General features: G+C 45.5%; 1 protein-coding gene across 1 annotated transcript in view; it reads left to right on the top strand.

The window, feature by feature from the left end:
- The first annotated feature begins 5071 nt into the window (after positions 1-5071).
- MTMR9 (myotubularin related protein 9) overlaps positions 5072-20551 on the top strand; it is a 30061-nt gene continuing 14581 nt past the window's right edge. Inside the window, exons 1-7 of the mRNA XM_068233228.1 lie at positions 5072-5393; positions 7551-7659; positions 9215-9340; positions 12456-12629; positions 14716-14933; positions 16935-17096; positions 20165-20306. Coding sequence (XP_068089329.1) covers positions 5212-5393; positions 7551-7659; positions 9215-9340; positions 12456-12629; positions 14716-14933; positions 16935-17096; positions 20165-20306 — 1113 coding nt within the window. The 5' untranslated portion in view covers positions 5072-5211. The remainder of the gene's footprint in view (positions 5394-7550; positions 7660-9214; positions 9341-12455; positions 12630-14715; positions 14934-16934; positions 17097-20164; positions 20307-20551) is intronic.

Genomic DNA, 20551 nt, shown 5'->3' with positions numbered 1-20551 from the left:
AACGCCGGGTGTCCAGCTAGTGTATATATATATATATATATGATCATTTAGAATCCCTTTATAGTAAAATCCAAGAAACCAGGAAAAGTGGTTTACCATATCAGAATTGGATATACAGTACATTGTATATTCAGGATGCATTTGCTGGGACCTGAGGACTGAGTTTACTATATCCAGAGGTTTACTATGTCAGAGTTTACGACAAAGGGATTCTACTAATGCCTATTACACACCATACAATTTTCTGTTAGATCATTATCTCTGGTGCATTGTCTTCTGGTTATCTCCTGCTGAGTAGAACAATGCCTAATTGCTAGGTGTAATGATCGCTGCTGCAGCAGCTATTGCTGGAAGTAGTAGTGCTGCAGCTCAGGCAGTTCTGATCTATTTCCATGCAAGCTGCATAGCTTTGTCTGTCTTTCCCTGCTGTCAGCTTGTGACTGATTATCATTCACCTGTGTGGGAATCTGCATGTCTGCTCCCATTGGATGACCTCAGTATAAAGATCTGCTTCCTGCAGGGTTTCCTTGGGTTTTCATAGCTTCAGCTTAAGCCTGCCTTGCTGTCGCTTTAGCCCCCGATCGTGTTTCTTGTTCTAAAGATACTTTGCTGGTTTTGCATCATATATTGGTTCATTGCCAATATATATGCATACCAGCACGTTTATTATTTTCCTTGCATTCGTGTTACGTTGATACATCAGTGTCGCTGATATATATACGTACACGAACTGTTTATTTCCTGTGTTCAGTTAGTCAGTTTTCCAGCACGTTTTGGTAGTTTGCGCGTACCGTGAACACCCGTGCTGAGCTAGTTATCCTGTTCCTGGTCCTGTTTGTGGATTGCGTTCATCTCTGCGAAGAGATAATGAATCCTTCTGAATCCTGTTCTGTTCCTGTTTGTGGATTGCGTTCATCTCTGCGAAGAGATAATGAATCCTTCTGAATCCTGTTCTGTTACTGTTTGTGGATTGCGTTCATCTCTGCGAAGAGATAGCGAATCCTTCTGAGTCCTGTTCCCTGTATTACTCCAGTCCTAGTCAGCGTTCCTGCTTATGTCATATATCGGTTCATTGCCGATATATACATATGTTAGTCAGACGTTACAAATAGTTTCATTGATAGCTGTAATTGTAATACGCTAGGAAAACATACTTATTGTATATTTATCTGTGTTACGTTCATCTATCTCGATCCTGCTATTTTCTGACTATCCTGTCCTGTCTTTGTGAGGCACGCCATCGCCGCATCGCATTGGCTGCCTCATTCCAGTCTGTCTGGTTTTGGACGCTTGCTGTCGCTAAGTAGCCGCTAGCTAGCAAGCGTTCATTCTGTCTACCTGTCCTGATCTCCTCAGTTCTGGTTTGTGCGCTCAGCACTACTTTGCGCTGAGACGTTATAACGAAAGCATTGTTTGTGGCTGTCAGATCTGCACCGGCTCTGTGCGCCACAATCTCCTATTGGAGTCAGTCCTCCCCTCCACTATACTAGGGATAGCCTGTTTCCTGGTGCTAGTGTGTGTACCTCCTCCACGCCAGCTCATGCGTTGCATGCTGACTGTGGAGAATACACCACCAAGCCTAACACTAGGCAGATAGATGGTTATGCCTAGAGGTGCATACACACCTACTACATCCTGCAACGACCGGTCTTTCAGACCCTCCCACTGGGCGGACGTTCAGCCGACAGTAGCACGTGTGTACGGACTGATAAGGCTGTGTCTGAACAATCCGCTCAGCGGAGCTCAGCGGGAGGGTCTGACGGACCCATCGTTGGCTTCCGTAGTGGGTGTGTACGCACCTTTAGATTCTCTGTAAGATTTTTTGTAATTCGATTATTTTCTGTAAAGTACTGGTAGAGACTGGTCATTGTCTCTGGTGCATTGTCTTCTGGTTATCTCCTGCTGAGTAGAACAATGCTTAATTGCTCGGCATATAGATTGTTAGATGTTGGAAATTATCTATCTGGCTGGTAAATCTTACAGAGAATCTTACAGAAAATTGTGTGGTGCGTATTAGGAATTAGATAATTTCCAACATGTTGGAAATGATCTATCTGGCAGGTAAATCTAAAGGTGGCCATACACTTATAGGTTTGCAGCAGATTCGACCATCAGATAGATTTCTGTCAGATGCCTATCAGGTCGAATCTGACAGGAATGTTAATTACAACAGAGAGAAAATGTGTGCATCAACCAAGTGAACCTGACACATCTGGCTTTGCAAATTTGGCCTATTGGCTAATCACGAGACATTGCTCATGCAAATATGCATTTGCTTTCGCATGCCTAAATATGCAGGGTCAAAAACCAAAAACCGCAAAACAATCGCCCTGCGGGAATTAGTTCATGCTACATAGCACTATCCAGGGGCGCCACGAGGAGGCTTCCCATTGCTCCCATACAACCGGGGGGCCGCGGGGGTCCCAGGCTCTCTCAATGCTTGGAACCCACACAGCGGCACCTCGGAGGTGGAGGCTGGGGGGTGCAATCTGACAGGAATGTACCTGATGTGTGCCACACAGTAGGAATCGAATTTCAATCGATTTCAGAATGAAATTGATTGAAAGTCGATCGAAATGCAGTGCATGCATTTGATCCAATGCAACCCTATGGGCCATCGATCAGCTGCCAGCAGCCGATCGACCCAGATTTCAAATCGATTGAAATCGGCCGGAAATCGATCGATCTGCTGATCGATCATGCTTTCTGCTGCATAGCTTTCTAGCCGATTCGATCAAAACGGTCGAATCGGCCATCGATTGATGGCTAAATTCGACCAGTGTATGGTCTGCTTAAAGGTGCATACAAACGCACTATTGTAACAAACGAAGCGGCGCGGTCGTTCTGCCGACAGTAGTACGTGAGTACAGGCTGTCGGCAGACTGATAAGACTGTTTTTGACTGATCCGTTGGGCCGTCTTATCAGTCTGCCGACAGCCTGTACTCACGTACTACTGTCGGCAGAACGCCCGTGCCGCCGGAGGGTCTGACAGACCTGTCGTTTGTTACAATAGTGCGTGTATGCACCTTAATGCTGGGTACACACAATGCGTTTTTTTCCGTCGATTTTACGTCCGATCGATTTCCGATTCGATTATGAGAAAACAATCAGAAAAACGATCGAAAATAAGATCGGACATGTCGGAAATTATCTATCAAACCATCTATCTAACACAAAATGGTATGGTTTGTACCTAACATAATGCTGGGCATACCAGGTTCGTACTCTCCCGTTCAATGGTTTCGCCACTCTATTCTCTTGTTTTCTGCTCGTTTTTCTTATCTTTTCCATTCACTTCTACAACGAGCAGCGAAACGATCGGGCGGGAGATCCGACATGTCGGAAATTATCTATTGAGCCATCTATCTGGCTCAAAAACGAACCGTGTATTCCCAGCATTCCAGAAAATCCAACAGAAAATTGTATGGTGCATACCTAGCATTAAGGTGGCCACACACAATACAATTTTTTAAATATCTGTTCAATTTATGAATTGCAATCAATTTTTCTGACAAAATGTAACACTTTTAACCTCCCTGGCGGTATGCCCGACACAGTGTCGGGGTACCCGCCGCAGGGGATCGCATCGCCCCGGCAGGATTTTTTAAAATAAAAATGTGTTAATTAAGCTAGCACTTCGCTAGCTAACTATGGTGCTCAAGTCCCTCCGGTCCCCTCCGATTGCCCGCAATCACCTCCAGTATACATACCCCCCAGGGATCCTACGATGGCGCAGCCTCCCAATCAGCACCCGGCTTCGCTATGGGGAGGATCGGAACTGCGCATGATGTCATGACGTCATGTCCGATTGTCTCCATAGCGACGAGTGATGCTAATTGGGAAGCTGCTGCTCTCGCGGGATCGCGGGTGGGTGAGTGTTGTCGGTGGCGATCGGGGGGCTCAGACATGTGCCGGGGGACTTGGGGCCCACAGTTAGCTAGCCTAGTGCTAGCTAACATAAAAAAAACCCATTTGAATAAAAAAATCCCTCCCGCGGACGCAGCCACCGCAGCTGCGTACCGCCAGGGAGGTTAAAAAATATGACCAATGTAGCTATGGTATGCAGTATTAATGAACTGACAATCTAACACACACCATACAATCTTTAGAAAAAATGAAGAAAAAATTCCAGCATTCTGGATCAATAAAAATTGGAAAAAAAACAGGAGATCCGATTGGATTTTTCAGTCGAATGAAAAAAAAAATGCTTTCGATTTTTTCGGAAGATCATTTTATTGTATCGTGTGTGACCACCTTAAAGAGGAACTCCAGTGAACATTTTAGTGTTGGCAGGTGATGTAGCTGCTGCATGGTTTTTGGCAGTTGGAAAAAGCTGTAACCGCTATTTTCCACAATACAAGGTTCACAGACAGGAAACTGCCAAAAAAAGTACATACTTTTCTTGTGGGAGGGGTTTCACCACAATATCAGTCATACAGCGCCCCCTGATGGTCTGTTTGTGAAAAGGAATAGATTTCTCATGTAAAAGAGGGTATCAGCTACTGATTGGGATAAAGTTCAATTTTTGGTCGGAGTTTTTCTTTAAGATATACACAGTATGTATAGTTTGTGTGTGCATGAACATTGCTGTGGTTAAATAAGCTTTCCTATCCTATGACCTATTCCCATGCAGCCTCCTGTAACCGACTCCTGTACTGTCTCTCTGCAGCCCCATTCCCCCCCATATGCTACACGCCTGGGAGCTGCGGACCATGACGTCATCTGTCACAGCACTTTGCCATGCAGCGCCACCTGGCGGCAGCTGCTTCGCATTACGAAGAACAGGCAAAAGTGATGAGCGCCACCTGCTGACAACGTGTACAGGTTACTGAGGTAACCTCGCAAAAACCTGATAGAAGTAAAATGTACGTTGTAGGAGGCCTCCCTCACGAAGACAAGTATCACCAGAACGAACGGAGATTTGCACATGCGCAGTTGTGTTCCAGCAGATGATTAGGGGGACTGGCACACATGCGCAGTAGATTTCAGAGGGCAGTGGGCGCATGCGTAATGGCTTCTGGCCGTCACGCTGCCGAGGTGAGACGCATGCGCAGTAGCGGATGGCCGGTCACGGGAGCAGGCTGGCTGACGCATGCGCAGTAGCGGTGACAGGGCAGGTACTCTGGGCCGGATTCACACTGATCAGTACCGGGTATGGGAGGCCAGCAGTGACCGGTGACTGCGGGTAGCCTGCCGCTGCTCTTTCCACAATGGAGTTCGCGGAGCTCATCAAGACCCCCAGGGTGGACAAAGTGCTCCTACACCGACCCTTCCACCCGCCAGTGGGCGGGACTCTGTGCCTGACGGGCCACCACCTGATCCTGAGCTCCAGGCAGGACAACAGTGAGGAGCTGTGGCTGCTGCACTCCAACATCGACTCCATAGAGAAGAGGTGATCACCACATCTGCTGGGCAAAGACAGCTATCTAGCTATCATATCTAATAAATTTCTATAAATATATACATTCTATTTTAATTATCTGGGGATTTTTCTAGCCCCTGTAGCATAAAGCCCAGTACACACCACTCAATTTCCTGTCAGATCGATGGGTCAATTCGGTAAATTCCATCCAGTGAAATCAACTCCTGATCTATAATGCAATAGATTTTTCCATTAACCATTTCAGCCCGCGGGGATTTTTCACCTTATGCATCAGAGCAATTTTCACCTCCCATTCATTCGCTAATAACTTTATCACTACTTATCACAATTTATTGATCTATATCTTGTTTTTTCCGCCACTAATTAGGCTTTCTTTGGGAGGTACATTTTGCTAAGAATAATTTTTTTATAAATGCATTTTAACAGGAATATTAAGAAAAAAATTCATTATTTCTCAGTTTTTGGCCAGTATAGCTTTAAAATAATACATGCTACCATAATTAAAACCTGTGTGTTTTATTTGCCCTTTTGTCTCGGTTATTACATCATGAAAATGTTGTCCCTATCACAATGTATGGAGCCAATATTTTATTTGGAAATAAAGGTGCATTTTTTTCAGTTTTGCGTCCATCACTATTTACAAGCTTATAATTTAAAAAATGTTCGTGGTATACCCCCTTCACATGCATATTTAAAAAGTTCCGACCCTTAGGTAACTATTTGTTTTTTGTTTTCTTTTCATTGTAATTTTTTTTTCCATTAATTTTATTTTGGTAATTTTTTGTTGTTTGGAATATATAAATAAAGTTATAATAAACTGTTAATTTTTAATGTTATACTGTGTGTAAATTGCCTTGAAAAATGTATGTGGATGTAGTTTTACTATTTGGCTACAAGATGGCCACCTTGAGTTTTTTTTTCTATGTGCTTCTCGCTTCCTGGAAGCACAAGGAGACTGGGAAACATTTTTTTGCAGAAAGACTGCGGCCTCTGATAAGAGTCCGTCGTTTTTTCCGCTGGGGAATTAGATCGGTAAACAGGAACCATGTTCACATTCACTGATCCCAGGGCTACCGGGGAACGGCACGGCGGCGCGCCCGTGATCGCGCGCTAAAGCGTGGCACCACAACAGAGCAGCCGCCTGGATGTGATGATCACGTCTGGGTGGCTAAAATGGTTAAAGGATGTCTGAGGGGAAAATAAACTGAGATAAACAATTGTATATGTTGTCCTCCTTCTAAAAATGACTTTTTTAGTCATCCCACATTTTTATTTTTTATATTTAAATCTGCTTTTTAAGTTTTTACTGTTTCGTGGCCTCTTCTCAGTGACACATTCATTGAAGCTATTTACTGCCGGAAAAGTGTTTTATGGCTGCAATTCCTTATCAGGGAGGGTTACGCTATAGTCCGACCCGGTCCCGACCCGGACAGCAACTGTCACTTGCATAACTGATTCTTAACTATTTCAGGCAGAGAAAGAAAAAAAGGAACATCATAGTTATTTGTGTGTTAGGCACTGTACATACATGTCACATGTCTATCTCATCATGTCACAAGTCACCTCGGGTATCCTCTAACTACTGCGGAAAATCAATTGGAAGATATCAAATTGATCCATCAATCTGACGTGAAATTGTATGGTTTGTACTGGGTTTAACAGGTCCCTCGGTTACCTGGTCTGCGCTGCTGTGCCCCTTGGAAATATTACCAGTTGCAGGCTTGTGGGTGCGTTATCAATTGGGAGTTGATCCAACTGGTTGGATGTTATCGAATCGACCCATCGATCTGACGGCCAATTGCGTGATTTGTACTGGGCATAGAGTGTACCCAAGGCGATATGTGACATGAGATACACATGGGTATGTATGCATGTACAATACAAAATATAATATTTTTTGCTTTCCTGAAAGAGTTCATTTCTAGGAAGTGACTGCTTCTGTCTTGTCGGGCTCATAGTAAACATCACTGATATGCAAATTACAGCTTTTTTTTTTTTTTTTTTTTTTAATAAATTTCATCTTGAAATCTATTAAAATGCAGCATTAGATCATCAGCTCCTCTGAGTGACAGCGGCTGTTCAGTGTACTTTGTAAAGTTCTGTGTAGAATGGGGCAGGGCTATATAAATGGATGATGATGATGTTTATAATGGCTGTATTTTGCAGGTTTGTCGGGCCTTCCGGCACCATCACCATAAAATGTAAGGATTTACGTATAATCCAGTTGGAGATCACTGGTATGGATGAATGTCTGAACATCGCAAGCTCAATCGAGGTAAATGGGAGAAATATATCGTAAGGCTTGTATATGATTGCAATAATGTGTATAATTAATATGCATTCATTAGTATTAAAGGGAACCAAAGAGGATCAAATATACATACCTGGGGCTTCCTCCAGGCCCATACGCACGGATCGCTCCCACGCCGCCGTCCTCGGCTGCCTGGAACCGCAGATACCGTGTCCCGTCACTACCGCTAGTCGGCCGGCGGACGCGTCCAATTCTCCGCATCACAGGGGCTCCCTCCATACAGGTACGCGTGCGGCTGCCTACTGCACAGCCGCATGCGTAAGGGTATGGAGGGAGCCCCTGTGATGCGGACAATTGGCCCCGTCCGTCGGAAGTGACCGGCCCGGTACCGGCGAATCCAGGAAGCGGAGGATGGCGGCGTGGGAGCGATCCAGGCTTATGGGGCTGGAAGAAGCCCCAGGTATGTATAAACTCTTTTTCTATGTTAAAAAATCATTCCTCTCTGGTTCCCTTTAATAGGACTTGAAAGGAAACCAGAGATGATAAACGTATCCCCCGATAGATTTTACAAAATAAATACTATACCTGGTATTTTCGCCGCTCTGGTATGCCGTTTTTTTTTTTTGTTTTTTTTTTACTAAAATTCCATGCTAAACACAGTTCATCAGAAAAGCATATTTAGTGGGCTGTGTGCAAAATGAAATCACCATTTCTAAACACCTCTTAATGAGGTCAACAAATATAGATTAAAAATATATATCTATACCCTGACATTAGCAGTCACACCAGCAGCTCCTCCCATCTCATAACAGCTCTCTGTGATGCTGCAAGTATACAGAACAGGAAAGCAGAGCCCGAAGGGGGCAGGCTTGGGCTTGAAAAGACATCAGAGAAGACAGACTCGGCTATCATCATTCCTGAGCAAAGCCAGACTGATTGCTCAGTCGGGGATTTTATGAGGGATGTTAACAAGCAGGCTGAGCAGTGAAGGATGAAACAGAGAGCAGGGTAGGTGTTTTCTCTAATGTCCCCACTTATATAAATGGTAAAATACATGAGGGTGCTTCGTCTTTGGTACACTTGAAACACCAAGAATTACACATTACTTAACAAGCTCATGATGAACCAGAACTCCTAGGAATGTGAGGGACCAAAAAGTCCTGTCTCAAGCAAGTAAACATGCCTGGGGCTGTTTACAGGTTAATGATCATTTAAGGTGCCCATACATCAGGAGATTGTGGGCAGATTCGACAAAGAGACAAATTATATCTCTAATCGAATCTGATTGGAGACAATTTTGTCTGTTCGTTGAAGCTGCCCATATACTGAAGGCCGATTCCCATCTGGTTTCAGCATGAAATCTTGAGTGTCTATATGTAGTGCAACTGTTTTTTTTTTTTTTAATGCTTTGCCAAGATTAGCATATGTGTATTTTACATCATATATATGAGTACATTCTACTGAAGGGTGTTATTTTATGCCCTGGAGAAGCTTCCGCACATATTCCTGCCTCCTCCTTTGATTAGGTTTACTCATTAGTTACGAAGGTGATGTTGATGTGTGTTGTGCTTGTCCGCAGGCCTTATCCACTCTGGACTCCATCTCACTGATGTACCCCTTCTTCTATCGGCCGATGTTCGAGGTGACAGAGGACGGCTGGCACTCCTTCCTGCCTGAACAGGAGTTTGAGCTCCTCAGCTCAGAGGTACTGCCCAGGTCTCCCTCTTCTTTACACTCAGTTGTTGGATGATATGTTTTCATCAGTACGAGAGTCTTTGGCAGTGGCGGTGCTACACTTAGGCACTGGGCCCCTCTGGGAATCTCTGTGCCCCTCTTAGTGCCCCCCCTCCCCCCTGCTCAGTAACATACAGTGAACTGTTTCCGGGCTCCTGCAGCATACACTAAACAGGATAGGGTCTGTAAAAAAACAAAAACAAAAAAATCCATATCAGCCTGAGTCTGTGTAGGCATTAAGTAAACCTAAATACATCACAATCCTTGAAAGATCCATTGTAATTACTGTATCTAATATTTGCAATCTGCCAAGTACATCTGTAGGTAACTTTTCTTCAATAATAGCACCATCATTTGGACAATCCACTCTGCTCAAAAGCCTCTGTTTTGTTTGTGATGTTTACATTTGGTTCCTATCATTGCTGAACTAGTGAGCCTTAATTAATTTTATCACCTGAGTTAAGCAAAAAATATCTAACATTCCATAGAAAATTTGATTTTGATCACCCAAATGGGCTGGAGCCGTCAGTGGACTTTGCCAGGAACGGTCAGTGAGTCCACCTCTCTCAGGTGAGCCGTAGACTTGAGACTGAAGTCAGTAGATGAAAAGTTGGCAAGCTCCTTCACTTAGGGCCTGTTCAGACTATCTGCGTATGAAGAATGCGTTTAAAATCAAAGAAACGCAAGTTGAAAAACGCATGCGTTTTTCTTGCGTTCTAATGCGTATTCTATTGCGTTTTGCACACACACGTGACCCAGGGGAAAAAAAAGAATTATGGGAACCGCAGAGGAAAACGGACGCTAAAAACGCAATAGTACGCGTTTTTGATATGCGTCCATAGACTTTCATTGCGTCCGTTTCTATGCGTGACGCACAGAACTGCGTGCAGCAATGCGGATAAGAAACGTATGCGTCTTATACGCATACATGTGAACTAGCCCATTCAAAAGCATTAGGAGCCATTTCTATGCGTTTTTGGTATCCGGACACATTCCCTGAAAACGTCTAGGAACGCGCATAGTCTGAACAGGCCCTTACTCTACTATTTGCCTAGTAACCCTCTAGTCACTGCACAGCACTATCTGCTTGTTGGGGGCCTATCGGCTGTTTTACCTGATGAGCTTTGGCCAGAATTGTACTGATGCAAATGTGAAGAGTTCCTCCAGTTACCGCAGGGCAGTTTGCCATCTTGATAGCTAACTGAGATGTGGGCTCTGCCATAGGCTGTAATGTGAATTATGGCCAATGTTCTCCCCAGGCTCTTTTAGCCAGGTGCTCCACCCGGCTAGTTTTGGTGAGCGCCCGGCTGTCATCAGCTCACCTCCTCCTATGCTGTAAGCAGACTTATGCAGAGGAGTGCCAGCTCTGCATTCTCTCATCTCGCCCCACCCAGCTACTTTTCATGCCACCCGGCTATTTCTTCATGCCACCCGGCTGGAAAAAATTTCTGCGGAGAACATTGATGGTTGTAGCAGAGTTTACTGAGTTATTTGGGGCAAATGGTAGTGTAGTTTGGGTTATGGCAATAGCAGAGCCTCGATTATACCGTGAAATTAATAGTTAGGATACCAGTAGCGGAATAGTTTAGAAGGAGGGCAAGGAGTATAGCTAGATCAGGGTGGGCGTCTTTCAACTTCACCCTTTGCACAAATTTTCCCGTGCTGTTTTTATATGCGAGCGTTGGCAACAGCTACTCAGAAGTAATACAAGGCCACCTGAAGCCCAATAAAATTCTTATTTTTAACTTCTACTTTTGTTGAGCAATATTAGCAGTCCTGAAATGTCACAGTCCCGCGGCAAAAGGAGGGCTTTATATCCCTGAAATCCCTGGGGCAGAAATCCAGGAGCGCTTCCTGTAAGAGGCAGAGCTTTGTGCTGTAGCTCTGCCTCTACTGAAGTCAATCTCCGCTTATCGCCGCCTCTCCCCGCCCCTCTGTCTTCTTTCACAGAGAGGGGCGGGGAGAGGCGGCGATCCGTACTGAGATTGACTACAGTAGAGGCAGAGCTGCAGCTCTAAGCTCAGCCTCCCCGGGCAGCAAAATCCACGACTTTAAAAGTCATGGATTTTTGCCCTGGGATTTGGGTGGTATAAAGCCCTCATTTTGCTGCTGGAATGCGGCATTTCAGGACTGCTAATATTGCTGAACAAAAGTAGAAGGTAAAAACAAGAATTTTATTAGGCTTCAGAGTCTCTTTAAAGCGGAATAAAACCCAGCATGTCTTCTCTGCTCTAAAAAATTATTTACAGCATATTCTATACAACCACCATTTTTTTTTTTTTTTTACTAGACCAGCATTCAAACGGTTACACACAGGGTTGGAAAGTTCAGTGCAGAGAAATGTGGAGGCATCCAAAGTGTAGATTGTTATCTTGTTTACTTAATTGTATCAAGTGAGGAATGTGACACATCCTCTGACTGTGCAGAAGCTGCTGGACACAGACAGACACTCAAAGCATTTCTGCTTTCACTACATGAATAAAACCAGTTATGAATAAAATGCAAAGTCAGCTCACAAAGCAAAAAAACTGTACTTTTGGGAACGTATAATTTCTAAATGAATAATACTTATGCACAAATGCAAATATAACCGTATGGCATATAAAAAGTAGGAAAACATGGTTTTATTGAATATTATGTCAGAGTTTTATACCGCTTTAAGAACAAAATCTGTCCCGGTCTGTTTTGCGCCACAGTTATCCAGCCATTAATTGATTGTCGAAATCTGCTAGGAATCGATGACGCAAACTATTCCCGAACTATTGTTTTTTTTTGTTTTTTTTAAATGGAATTATCGATTCGTTCGATTGCCCTTGACGGAAGATTTAAGTCGATCAGTGGCGTGTAGGGAGCGTGGCATTTGATTTCAGGCCAGCCAACGCAGCAACGGAGCTAATTTTACCTGATTACCTATTATAGTAAGGAGACCTTGGGCTAGACTCCCTAACACTGCTACTGCCTATAGAGGGTGCCATAGTGACTGCAGCTCTGGTGCTTTGAGTCCGCCAGGAGAAAAGCATGTTCTGTGTCTTGTCTTCCTCCTGTGTCGTACATACTGTCCTCTGCATTAACTGTTCTCTCTCCAGACAGATGACTGGGTGCTGAGCTATGTGAATAAAGACTTCTCTGTGTGTCCATCCTATCCTCCCATCGTCATTGTGCCCAAAAGTATCGACGACGAGTCCCTGCGGAAAGTGGCTGCATTCCGACAGAACGGCCGGTTCCCCGTGCTCAGCTATTACCATAGGAAGAATGGGATGGTAAGTGATCTTGTTATATTACGTATGACATTGACAATCTGAGATTGGCGCTTGGAGTGCAAAGTTTATTAGGGCAGATTCAGTAGGGATAAGAGGGTTAGTCCAGCCACTCCTGTGATTTAGATGGTTGAGACAGGCTGGCCAGTATGTCAGATGTCAGCAGCCTTTTATGCGCTGTTTGGGGGCTTTGTCAAGACTTAAAGGACAATTGTAACGAGGAAAATGGAGGATGCCATATTTATTGCCTTTTAAACAATACCAGTTGCCTGGCAGCGCTGCTGATCTTACATGCATCAGTGTCTAAATCACACACTTGAAACAAGCATGCAGCAAATGCATTCAGACTTCAGTCAGTGCACCTGATCTGCATATGCTTCTTCAGGGTTTATGGCTTAATGCAGGGGTCTCAAACTCAGTTTACCTACGGGCCGCAGGAAACAGTCAGGATGAGGCTGGGCCGCATAAGGGATTTCACAAAAAAAGTAAACCAGCAGCTTCTCCCAACCACCCCCCCCCCCCAAAAAAAAAACCTGAAGCAACCTATTTTAGCCTATTTTACCTTATAGTTCGCATCAGTGCTTCCATTACAAGTAATCTGCCGTGTCACCACCGCAAAACGAAGGCTGCAGAGCACCCAAATCGCCCGGGGGCCAATCCACCGGCATTTCCTGGAAGGGGCAGAGCTTTCAGCTTCAGCTCTGCCCCTCCTGACGTCAATCGCGGCGCATCGCCGCCTCTCCCCGCCCCTCTCTGTGAAGGAAGAGTGAGAGGGGCGGGCAGAGGCGGCGATGCGCCGCAATTGACGTCAGGAGGGGCAGAGCTGAAGCTGAAAGCTCTGCCCCTTCCAGGAAATGCTGGCGGATTTCCCCCTGGGCAATTTGGGGGCTCTGCAGCCCTCGTTTAGCGGCGGGGATGCAGCGGCTTACTTGGGAGCACTGAAGCGAACTATAAGGAAGCTTTTGCCGGTGGGGGCTAAAAATATTGTATCGAGGGCCGCAAATGGCCCGCGGACCGCGAGTTTGAGACCCCTGGCTTAATGTATTAGTGGCAGAGAATCTGCAGGACAACCAAGCAGTGTGCACTGTTTAACCACTTAAGTACCAGCGGTCTCTGCCCCCTTAAGGACCAAAGACCGCTTGTACAGAAACGGCAGAATCCCAACGAATCGCCGCACATACCAGCCGCAACTGTCGTCACTGCCGCATGTCAGGAACCTGGGCCACCCACTCTACTGTCTCTGATGGAAGAGCTCCTGTGAGCGGGTCAGGAGCCGCCTTCATTGGCTCCTTCAATGTAAGCCAATGGGAGTTGCTTACATTGAAAGACGTGGCCCAGAGCCAATGGAATCATCATAGAGACAGGCAGAGCAAGTGAGCTGCGGCGAGATCGGCTGGAGTGACGAAAATGGCGGTGAGTTGAAATCTACGCCTTGGTAGCCAGATCAGCATCAAAACAGGGCGTAGATTTTAACAACGGCGGTCCGAAAGTAGTTAAAAAGAAGTAAACATTGCAGCCTCCATATCCCTCTCACTTCAGATTTTATTTACCTGGGGGTCGGGGGTACCCCTTCCCCTTTCCATGTGTATGCAGTCCTAAATTTTGTTTTACTATTGCTGCAGTTAAAGTGGTCCTAAAATCTTGCACAGAACAGAAGGAAAACAGAGAAACGCACCCTGTATGTATGTATGTATGTATGTATGTAGAGAGTTTAGTCTGTCTAATTCCCCCTCATTTGTGTATAATCACAAATTGTAATTTGATCGCTCAGCTGGCTGCCTCGACCGGGCAGCTAATTTGTTGTGAACACAGAATGTTAACCCTATATCTGCTTCCATGAAAGCAGGAAGTAGACACACTGCAGATTTATTGCAGGATTTTTTTATCAGCTGTAACAAATGTTTTTCTTGGGTAAATTTATTGTTCATCTTTTAGAGGAATTTCTGAGTTCAGGGCTGCTTTAAAAGTGCCCACAATGCATGCTGGGAGATGTCACTAGAGCTCCCAGGCGGGTCTTTGTTACATCCAAAACAGAGAGAACCTGCTGTGTAAAAGAACTGTTGTGCTGACATGGAATCCTCTTGTGCAGGTGATAATGCGCAGCAGCCAGCCTCTCACCGGAACCAACAACAGACGCTGCAAGGAAGATGAGAAGCTGATCAATGCTACGCTGAGACCCGGGAAACGCGGCTACATCATCGACACCCGCTCCCTGAACGTGGCACAGCAGGCCAGGGCCAGGGGAGGCGGCTTCGAGCAGGAGGCCTACTACCCACAGTGGAGGAGGATCCACAAAACCATAGAGAGGTAATGGAAGAAAGAGCTACGGTCGATTCATATTAACGCACACCTGAAGTGAGAGGGATATAGAGGCTGCCATATTTATTTACATTTAAAGTGGATGCGAGATGAACTTTTACTCATTGCATAATTGTTCCTTTCCTATTGTTTATAGGGCATTCCTCAAACCAAATACTTTTGTTTTCATACTCTAATTCCCTATAAACTAAACAAGCCACGCCCACAGGTTTTCAGAGAGCCATGGCATTTTCAGACAGTAGCAAGGGCTCATGGGAGCTCAGTCTGGGCAGGAGGAGGGGGAGGTATTACTAGCCAGAGATTTCAGAGGGAGGAGGAGGAGGGGGGATTAGGTTTTTTGCTCAAGATGCAGATAAGCTTGCTTCTGTGTACTGTTTGCAAACAACATGGCTGCTGTCATTGTATCACAGGATGAAATAATCAATCTATTAACCAGCCGGGCGGTATGGACGAGCTCAGCTCGTCCATCACCGCCGGAGGCTGCCGCTCAGGCCCTGCTGGGCCGATTTCCGTGAAATAAAAAGCAGCACACGCAGCCGGCACTTTGCCAGCCGCGTGTGGTACCTGATCGCCGCTGCAGCGCGGCCGTGAAAGAGGGTCCCCCCAGCTGCCCGAGCCCAGTGTAGTTCCGGCCAGCGCTAAGGGCTGGATCGGAGGCGGCTGACGTCAGGACGCCATGGCGACGAGGTAAGCAAAACAAGGAAGGCCGCTCATTGCGGTCTTCCTTGTTAATTCTGATCGCCTCCGGCGATCAGAATGACTCGTCCGGAGCGCCCTCTAGTGGGCTTTCATGCAGCCAACTTTCAGTTGGCTGCATGGAATAGTTTTTTTTTAATTAAAAAAAACCCCTCCCGCAGCCGCCCTGGCGATCTTAATAGAACGCCAGGGTGGTTAAAGCTGTTTGCAGCTAGATTTGCTGTGTAAACCATCTAAACTTTAGATAAGATATATATAGACAAGTTACTTGTTATAGTTAGTTTTTCATCTCGGATCCACTTTAAGCAATGCACTTCCCTTGGCAGTCCTGCTGAGCCTCTGTCACAAATACTTTTACCATAGACCCTGAACAAGCATGCAGATCAGATGTTTCGCACTGAAGTCTGACTGGGTTAGCTGCAAGCTTGTTTCAGGTGTGTGATCCAGATACCGCTAATGTGCTTTGCAGGAAGGCAACTGGTATTGTTTAAAAGGAAATAAATATTCCTCTCACTGGAGTTGTCCTGTAATGTGTTTTGGGGCCAGTTTCCTATGGTGTGTTAGTACCAAAGTGCTCTGGAACTCTCCATTTACAGGCGGTGGTCTCACACCCGCTTATCCTCTCAGGGATTTTCAGGTTACCCTAAGCTTGATTTTCAGTCATTTGTGTTACAGCAGCACTTCTGGGTAGTCTGGTCTTTGCTTTGCACATGTCGGCGAGCCTTGGATATCCCCAAGGGACTGTTTCCACTTGTCAGGATTTCTGAGCGGTTTTCTGTGCAGAAAAAATTTGCATCAGAATTCGCATACCACTATGCAGTTTGCATACAATGTATTTAATACGAAATTCGCATGCGGTTTTGGTATGCGAATTTTCATGCGAATTCGCATACGATTTCGCATAGAAACAATGGAAAAGCACACAGGCACTGCCATGGTTAAATTCGCATACATAGTCATCCATGCGAAATCGTATGCGAATTTGCATGAAAAATCGCATACAACCGCATGTGAAATTCGCATCCACATGCAAATTTTCTCCGCGGCGATTCTCACCGTACAAGTGGAAACGGGCCCTAACCCTTTTGCTGGTTCATCGCTTGTCCTTCCTTGGCCCAGGCTCCATACTGGGAACACCCCTATAAACCTGCCATATTGGAGTTGTGCAGACCTCGAGGCCTGGCTATTACAATCTGGGCCTTGTGAATGTTGTAAGGATTAACTATTTGTAAAAACCGGCCTGAAACCAGATTTCCTTTATCTCATTTCACAATTGAGTTCTTTATGTTGCAGGTTTAACATTCTGCAGGAAAGTTTCATCAAACTGGTGGAGGCCTGCAATGACCAATCACACAACATGGACCGCTGGCTGAGCAAGCTGGAGGCCTCCAATTGGCTGAATCACATCAAGGAGATCCTCACCACGGCCTGTCTGGCGGCGCAGTGCATAGACCGGTGAGTGCGCCGACAACGCGAGGGAGTCCTAGCTAATCATGGGTAACAGCTGCTTCTTGCTGCCTGTTATTTACAATAAGGGCTCTTTTCCGATTCTGGCTTGCAATCGCAAAAGCAAATCACAAACTTTTTTTTTTTTCATCAATTTTGTTATGGGGTTGCGACTTTTCATTTGCATTGTTTGCTATGCAAAATCACTCTAGAAAGCGATTGCGATTTGCAAATCAAATTGTGGTAGTGAACAATGCGTACCACGATTCCTATGTTAAATTAGCAACCCTACCGATTTTAAAGGGACTCTGAGCAGTAAATAAAATCAAAATCTGAACTCACCTGGGGCTTTCTCCAGCCCACCGTAGGTCGGGACGTCCCTCGGCGTCCTTCTGGCTCTTCTTCTAGGCCCTGCTCAGAAATGGCTCCCGGCGACTCTGGGCCCGAGTGTCGGGCTCCTTCATCCATAAAGATGACGTCAGTCGCCACCACTCCGGTTGCCTCACATCATCACGGCGGCCGCTGTGACAATACAGCGCATGCGTGGTTTAATCGCGCATGCGCCGTACTGTCATGCCGGCCGCCTCGCGTCATCACGGTGACTGGGCGTGGAGACGACTGACGTCATCTTTCCGGAAGAAGGAGCCCGACACTCGGTCCCAGAGTCGCCGGGAGCCATTTCTGAGCAGGGCCTGGGAAAAGAGCCAGAAGGACGCCGAGGGACGTCCCGACCTACGGTGGGCTGGAGAAAGCACCAGGCGAGTTCAGATTTTGATTTTATTTACTGCTCGGAGTCCCTTTTTAAAAATCAAAAATCGCTAGTGATTTGCGATGTTAAAATCGCCGTCAGTGAAAAAGAGCCCTTTTCCAGTGCAAATTGTAATCATGATCGCAACCGCGCTGTGATCTGATTACGATTTGCAATAACTTAAATTCGATTTCTTTTGCCTTAAGACATGATTTGCGACTTGCGATTATTGATATTCCTACTGCAATGGTGGTTCTCAGATGATAGGGGGAGGGGTTTCTTTATTATTAATGATTGGATTTGGGTAGCACCACCATATTACACAGCACTGTACAATGCATACAATTACAGACAATGATGGGGTAACTGACAACACAATACAAGTAATAAGCAATAAGAAACACAACACAATACTGGTAGTAATACAATGCCGGATCATACACTGGAGTGGTAGAGCCAATAATACAAGTCCACATTATATTGGGCAGCACGGTAGCGTAGTGGTTAGCACTCTCGCCTTGCAGCGCTGGGTCCCCGGTTCATATCCCAGCCAGGTCAACATCTGAAAGAAGTTTGTATGTTCTCCCCGTGTCTGTGTGAGTTTCCTCCAGGCACCCCGGTTTCCTCCCACAACCCAAAAACATACAGATAATTTAATTGGCTTTAGACTAGGATACACACACAGCACAATACATACATAGACTATATGATTATGGTAGGGATTAGATTGTGAGGCCATCTGGGGGACACTCAGAGGGGCTCACGTAACTGTCCGTTAAGTGACAAGACAATATACTGTACAGCGCTGCGTAATATGTCAGCGCTATATAAGTACTAAAAATACATTCTGGGGAGAGTGCACAATCAAATTTCATACACAAGGAGAGAAGGCCTTGCCAAATGCTTACAATGTCACCCAGGAAAAAGTTAATAAAATCATATAGTGCCGCATTTGCTATGCAATATTCTTTCTCTACCATTGACTTAAAGAGACTCTGTAACAAAATTTTCAGCCTTATTTCTTCTAGCCTACAAGTTCCTATACATGTTGTAATGTGGTCTGGCTTACTGCAGCCTTTCCTAGTTGCACAGTGGCTGTATTATCTCTGTTATATAATCTAATCTTCTTTCCTTTGTCAGCTTTGTCGGGCTCAGGCAGGAATGTGCTGCTCTGCTTGTGATAGGATAGAAGTTATACACACCCTCTCCAAGCCCCCTCCAGGCTCTGTATGAATTACAGACTGAGCTTCTCTCAGCCTATCACATGCTGGTTTTCTGGTCATGTCTTTTGTTTGTAAACACTGCCTAAAACTGGCAATTACAAGCCAGGATTGCAGCGGGGAGTGGCAGAAACAGCACAGAGGGACCCAGGAGAACATAATGAATAGAATAGTATGCTTTTTATTGTAAGAATTTTAGAGTACAGATTCTCTTTAAAGGGAACCTAAACTGAGGATTATGGTTTTTTTTCCTTATAAATAATACCAGTTGCCCGGCTCTCCTGCTGATCCTGTGTCTCCCAATACTTTCAGCCACAGCCCCTGAACAAGCATACAGATCAGGTGCTCTGACTGAAGTCAGACTGGATTAGCTGCATGCTTGTTTCAGGTGTGTGATTCAGCCACTACTGCAGCTAAAGAGATCAGCAGGGCTACCAGGCAACTGGTATAGTTTACAAGGAAAAATCCATATCTCTTTCAGTTTAGGTTCCCTTTAAAGTGCGTGTAAAGCCCAAGAAAAAAAGTCAGATGCTTACCTAGAGCCTTCCCTGTCCTCTCCTGTAGCCCTCGTTCCAGCTATGTCACCCCTGTTTAATTTCCTGCCTTGGGAGCCTTCAGAAGCACTTGTGTCCCCTATTCCCTCTGAAGATGGGCAGCGCAGTACTGCGCATGCACGAGTGCAGGCACAAGCGCTTCCAGAGCCTCCCATGTGCTCACAGATGTGCAGTGAACCAATTGGTGGAGCATACACAACGGGGATGACGGCGCTGAAACGAGGGGTACAAGAGAGGAGAAGGTTCTATAGGATCCAGACCCTCCCTCTCCATAGGTAAGTATCTGACTTTATTCAGCTTCACACTCCCTTTAATGCAAACACACGAAAAATACAGCATGTAATATGTTTTGCGGTTAAAAAAAAAAAATAAAAAAAAATTGCGTTGAATCTCAGTAGTGGGACCGAGGCACCAGGATTATGTTAACAATCGGTGGGTGAAGTGTTGGAAATCCCATCCAATCTGAATTTTGGGTTCAAATGGCGACCAGTGGAAAAGCAATCAGTAATGCTCCGGTACTGTGTGTAAATAACAGGATATTTGTCACCCCAACAGGGAAGGGGCGTCCGTGCTGGTCCATGGCTCGGAGGGCATGGATTCTACGTTACAGGTGACCTCACTGGCCCAGATCATCCTGGATCCCAAGTGCAGAACCATCCGAGGGTTCGAGGCTTTGGTCGAGAAGGAATGGTTACAGGTCAGTCACGTTTATATGTAGAGATGAGCAGGAATGATGACTTTCCAAACATATCTCCACTGACTTGAAAACAAGCCAATAAAACCCAGTAGTTGCTGATCGATTAGCTGGAAATTGCTCAACTGTGCTAATTAGGCCCAGAAGCTGCTGGTTAATTAAAGGGGAACTGAAGTAAGAGGTATACGGAGGCTGCCATATTTATTTCCTTTTAATCAATACCAGTTGCCTGGCAGCCCTGCTGGTCT

This window comes from Hyperolius riggenbachi, chromosome 4, assembly GCF_040937935.1.
Source record: "Hyperolius riggenbachi isolate aHypRig1 chromosome 4, aHypRig1.pri, whole genome shotgun sequence".
NCBI lineage: Eukaryota > Metazoa > Chordata > Amphibia > Anura > Hyperoliidae > Hyperolius > Hyperolius riggenbachi.
Note: the sequence above shows the minus strand (reverse complement) of the source record. Positions and strands in the feature narration are given on the sequence as shown.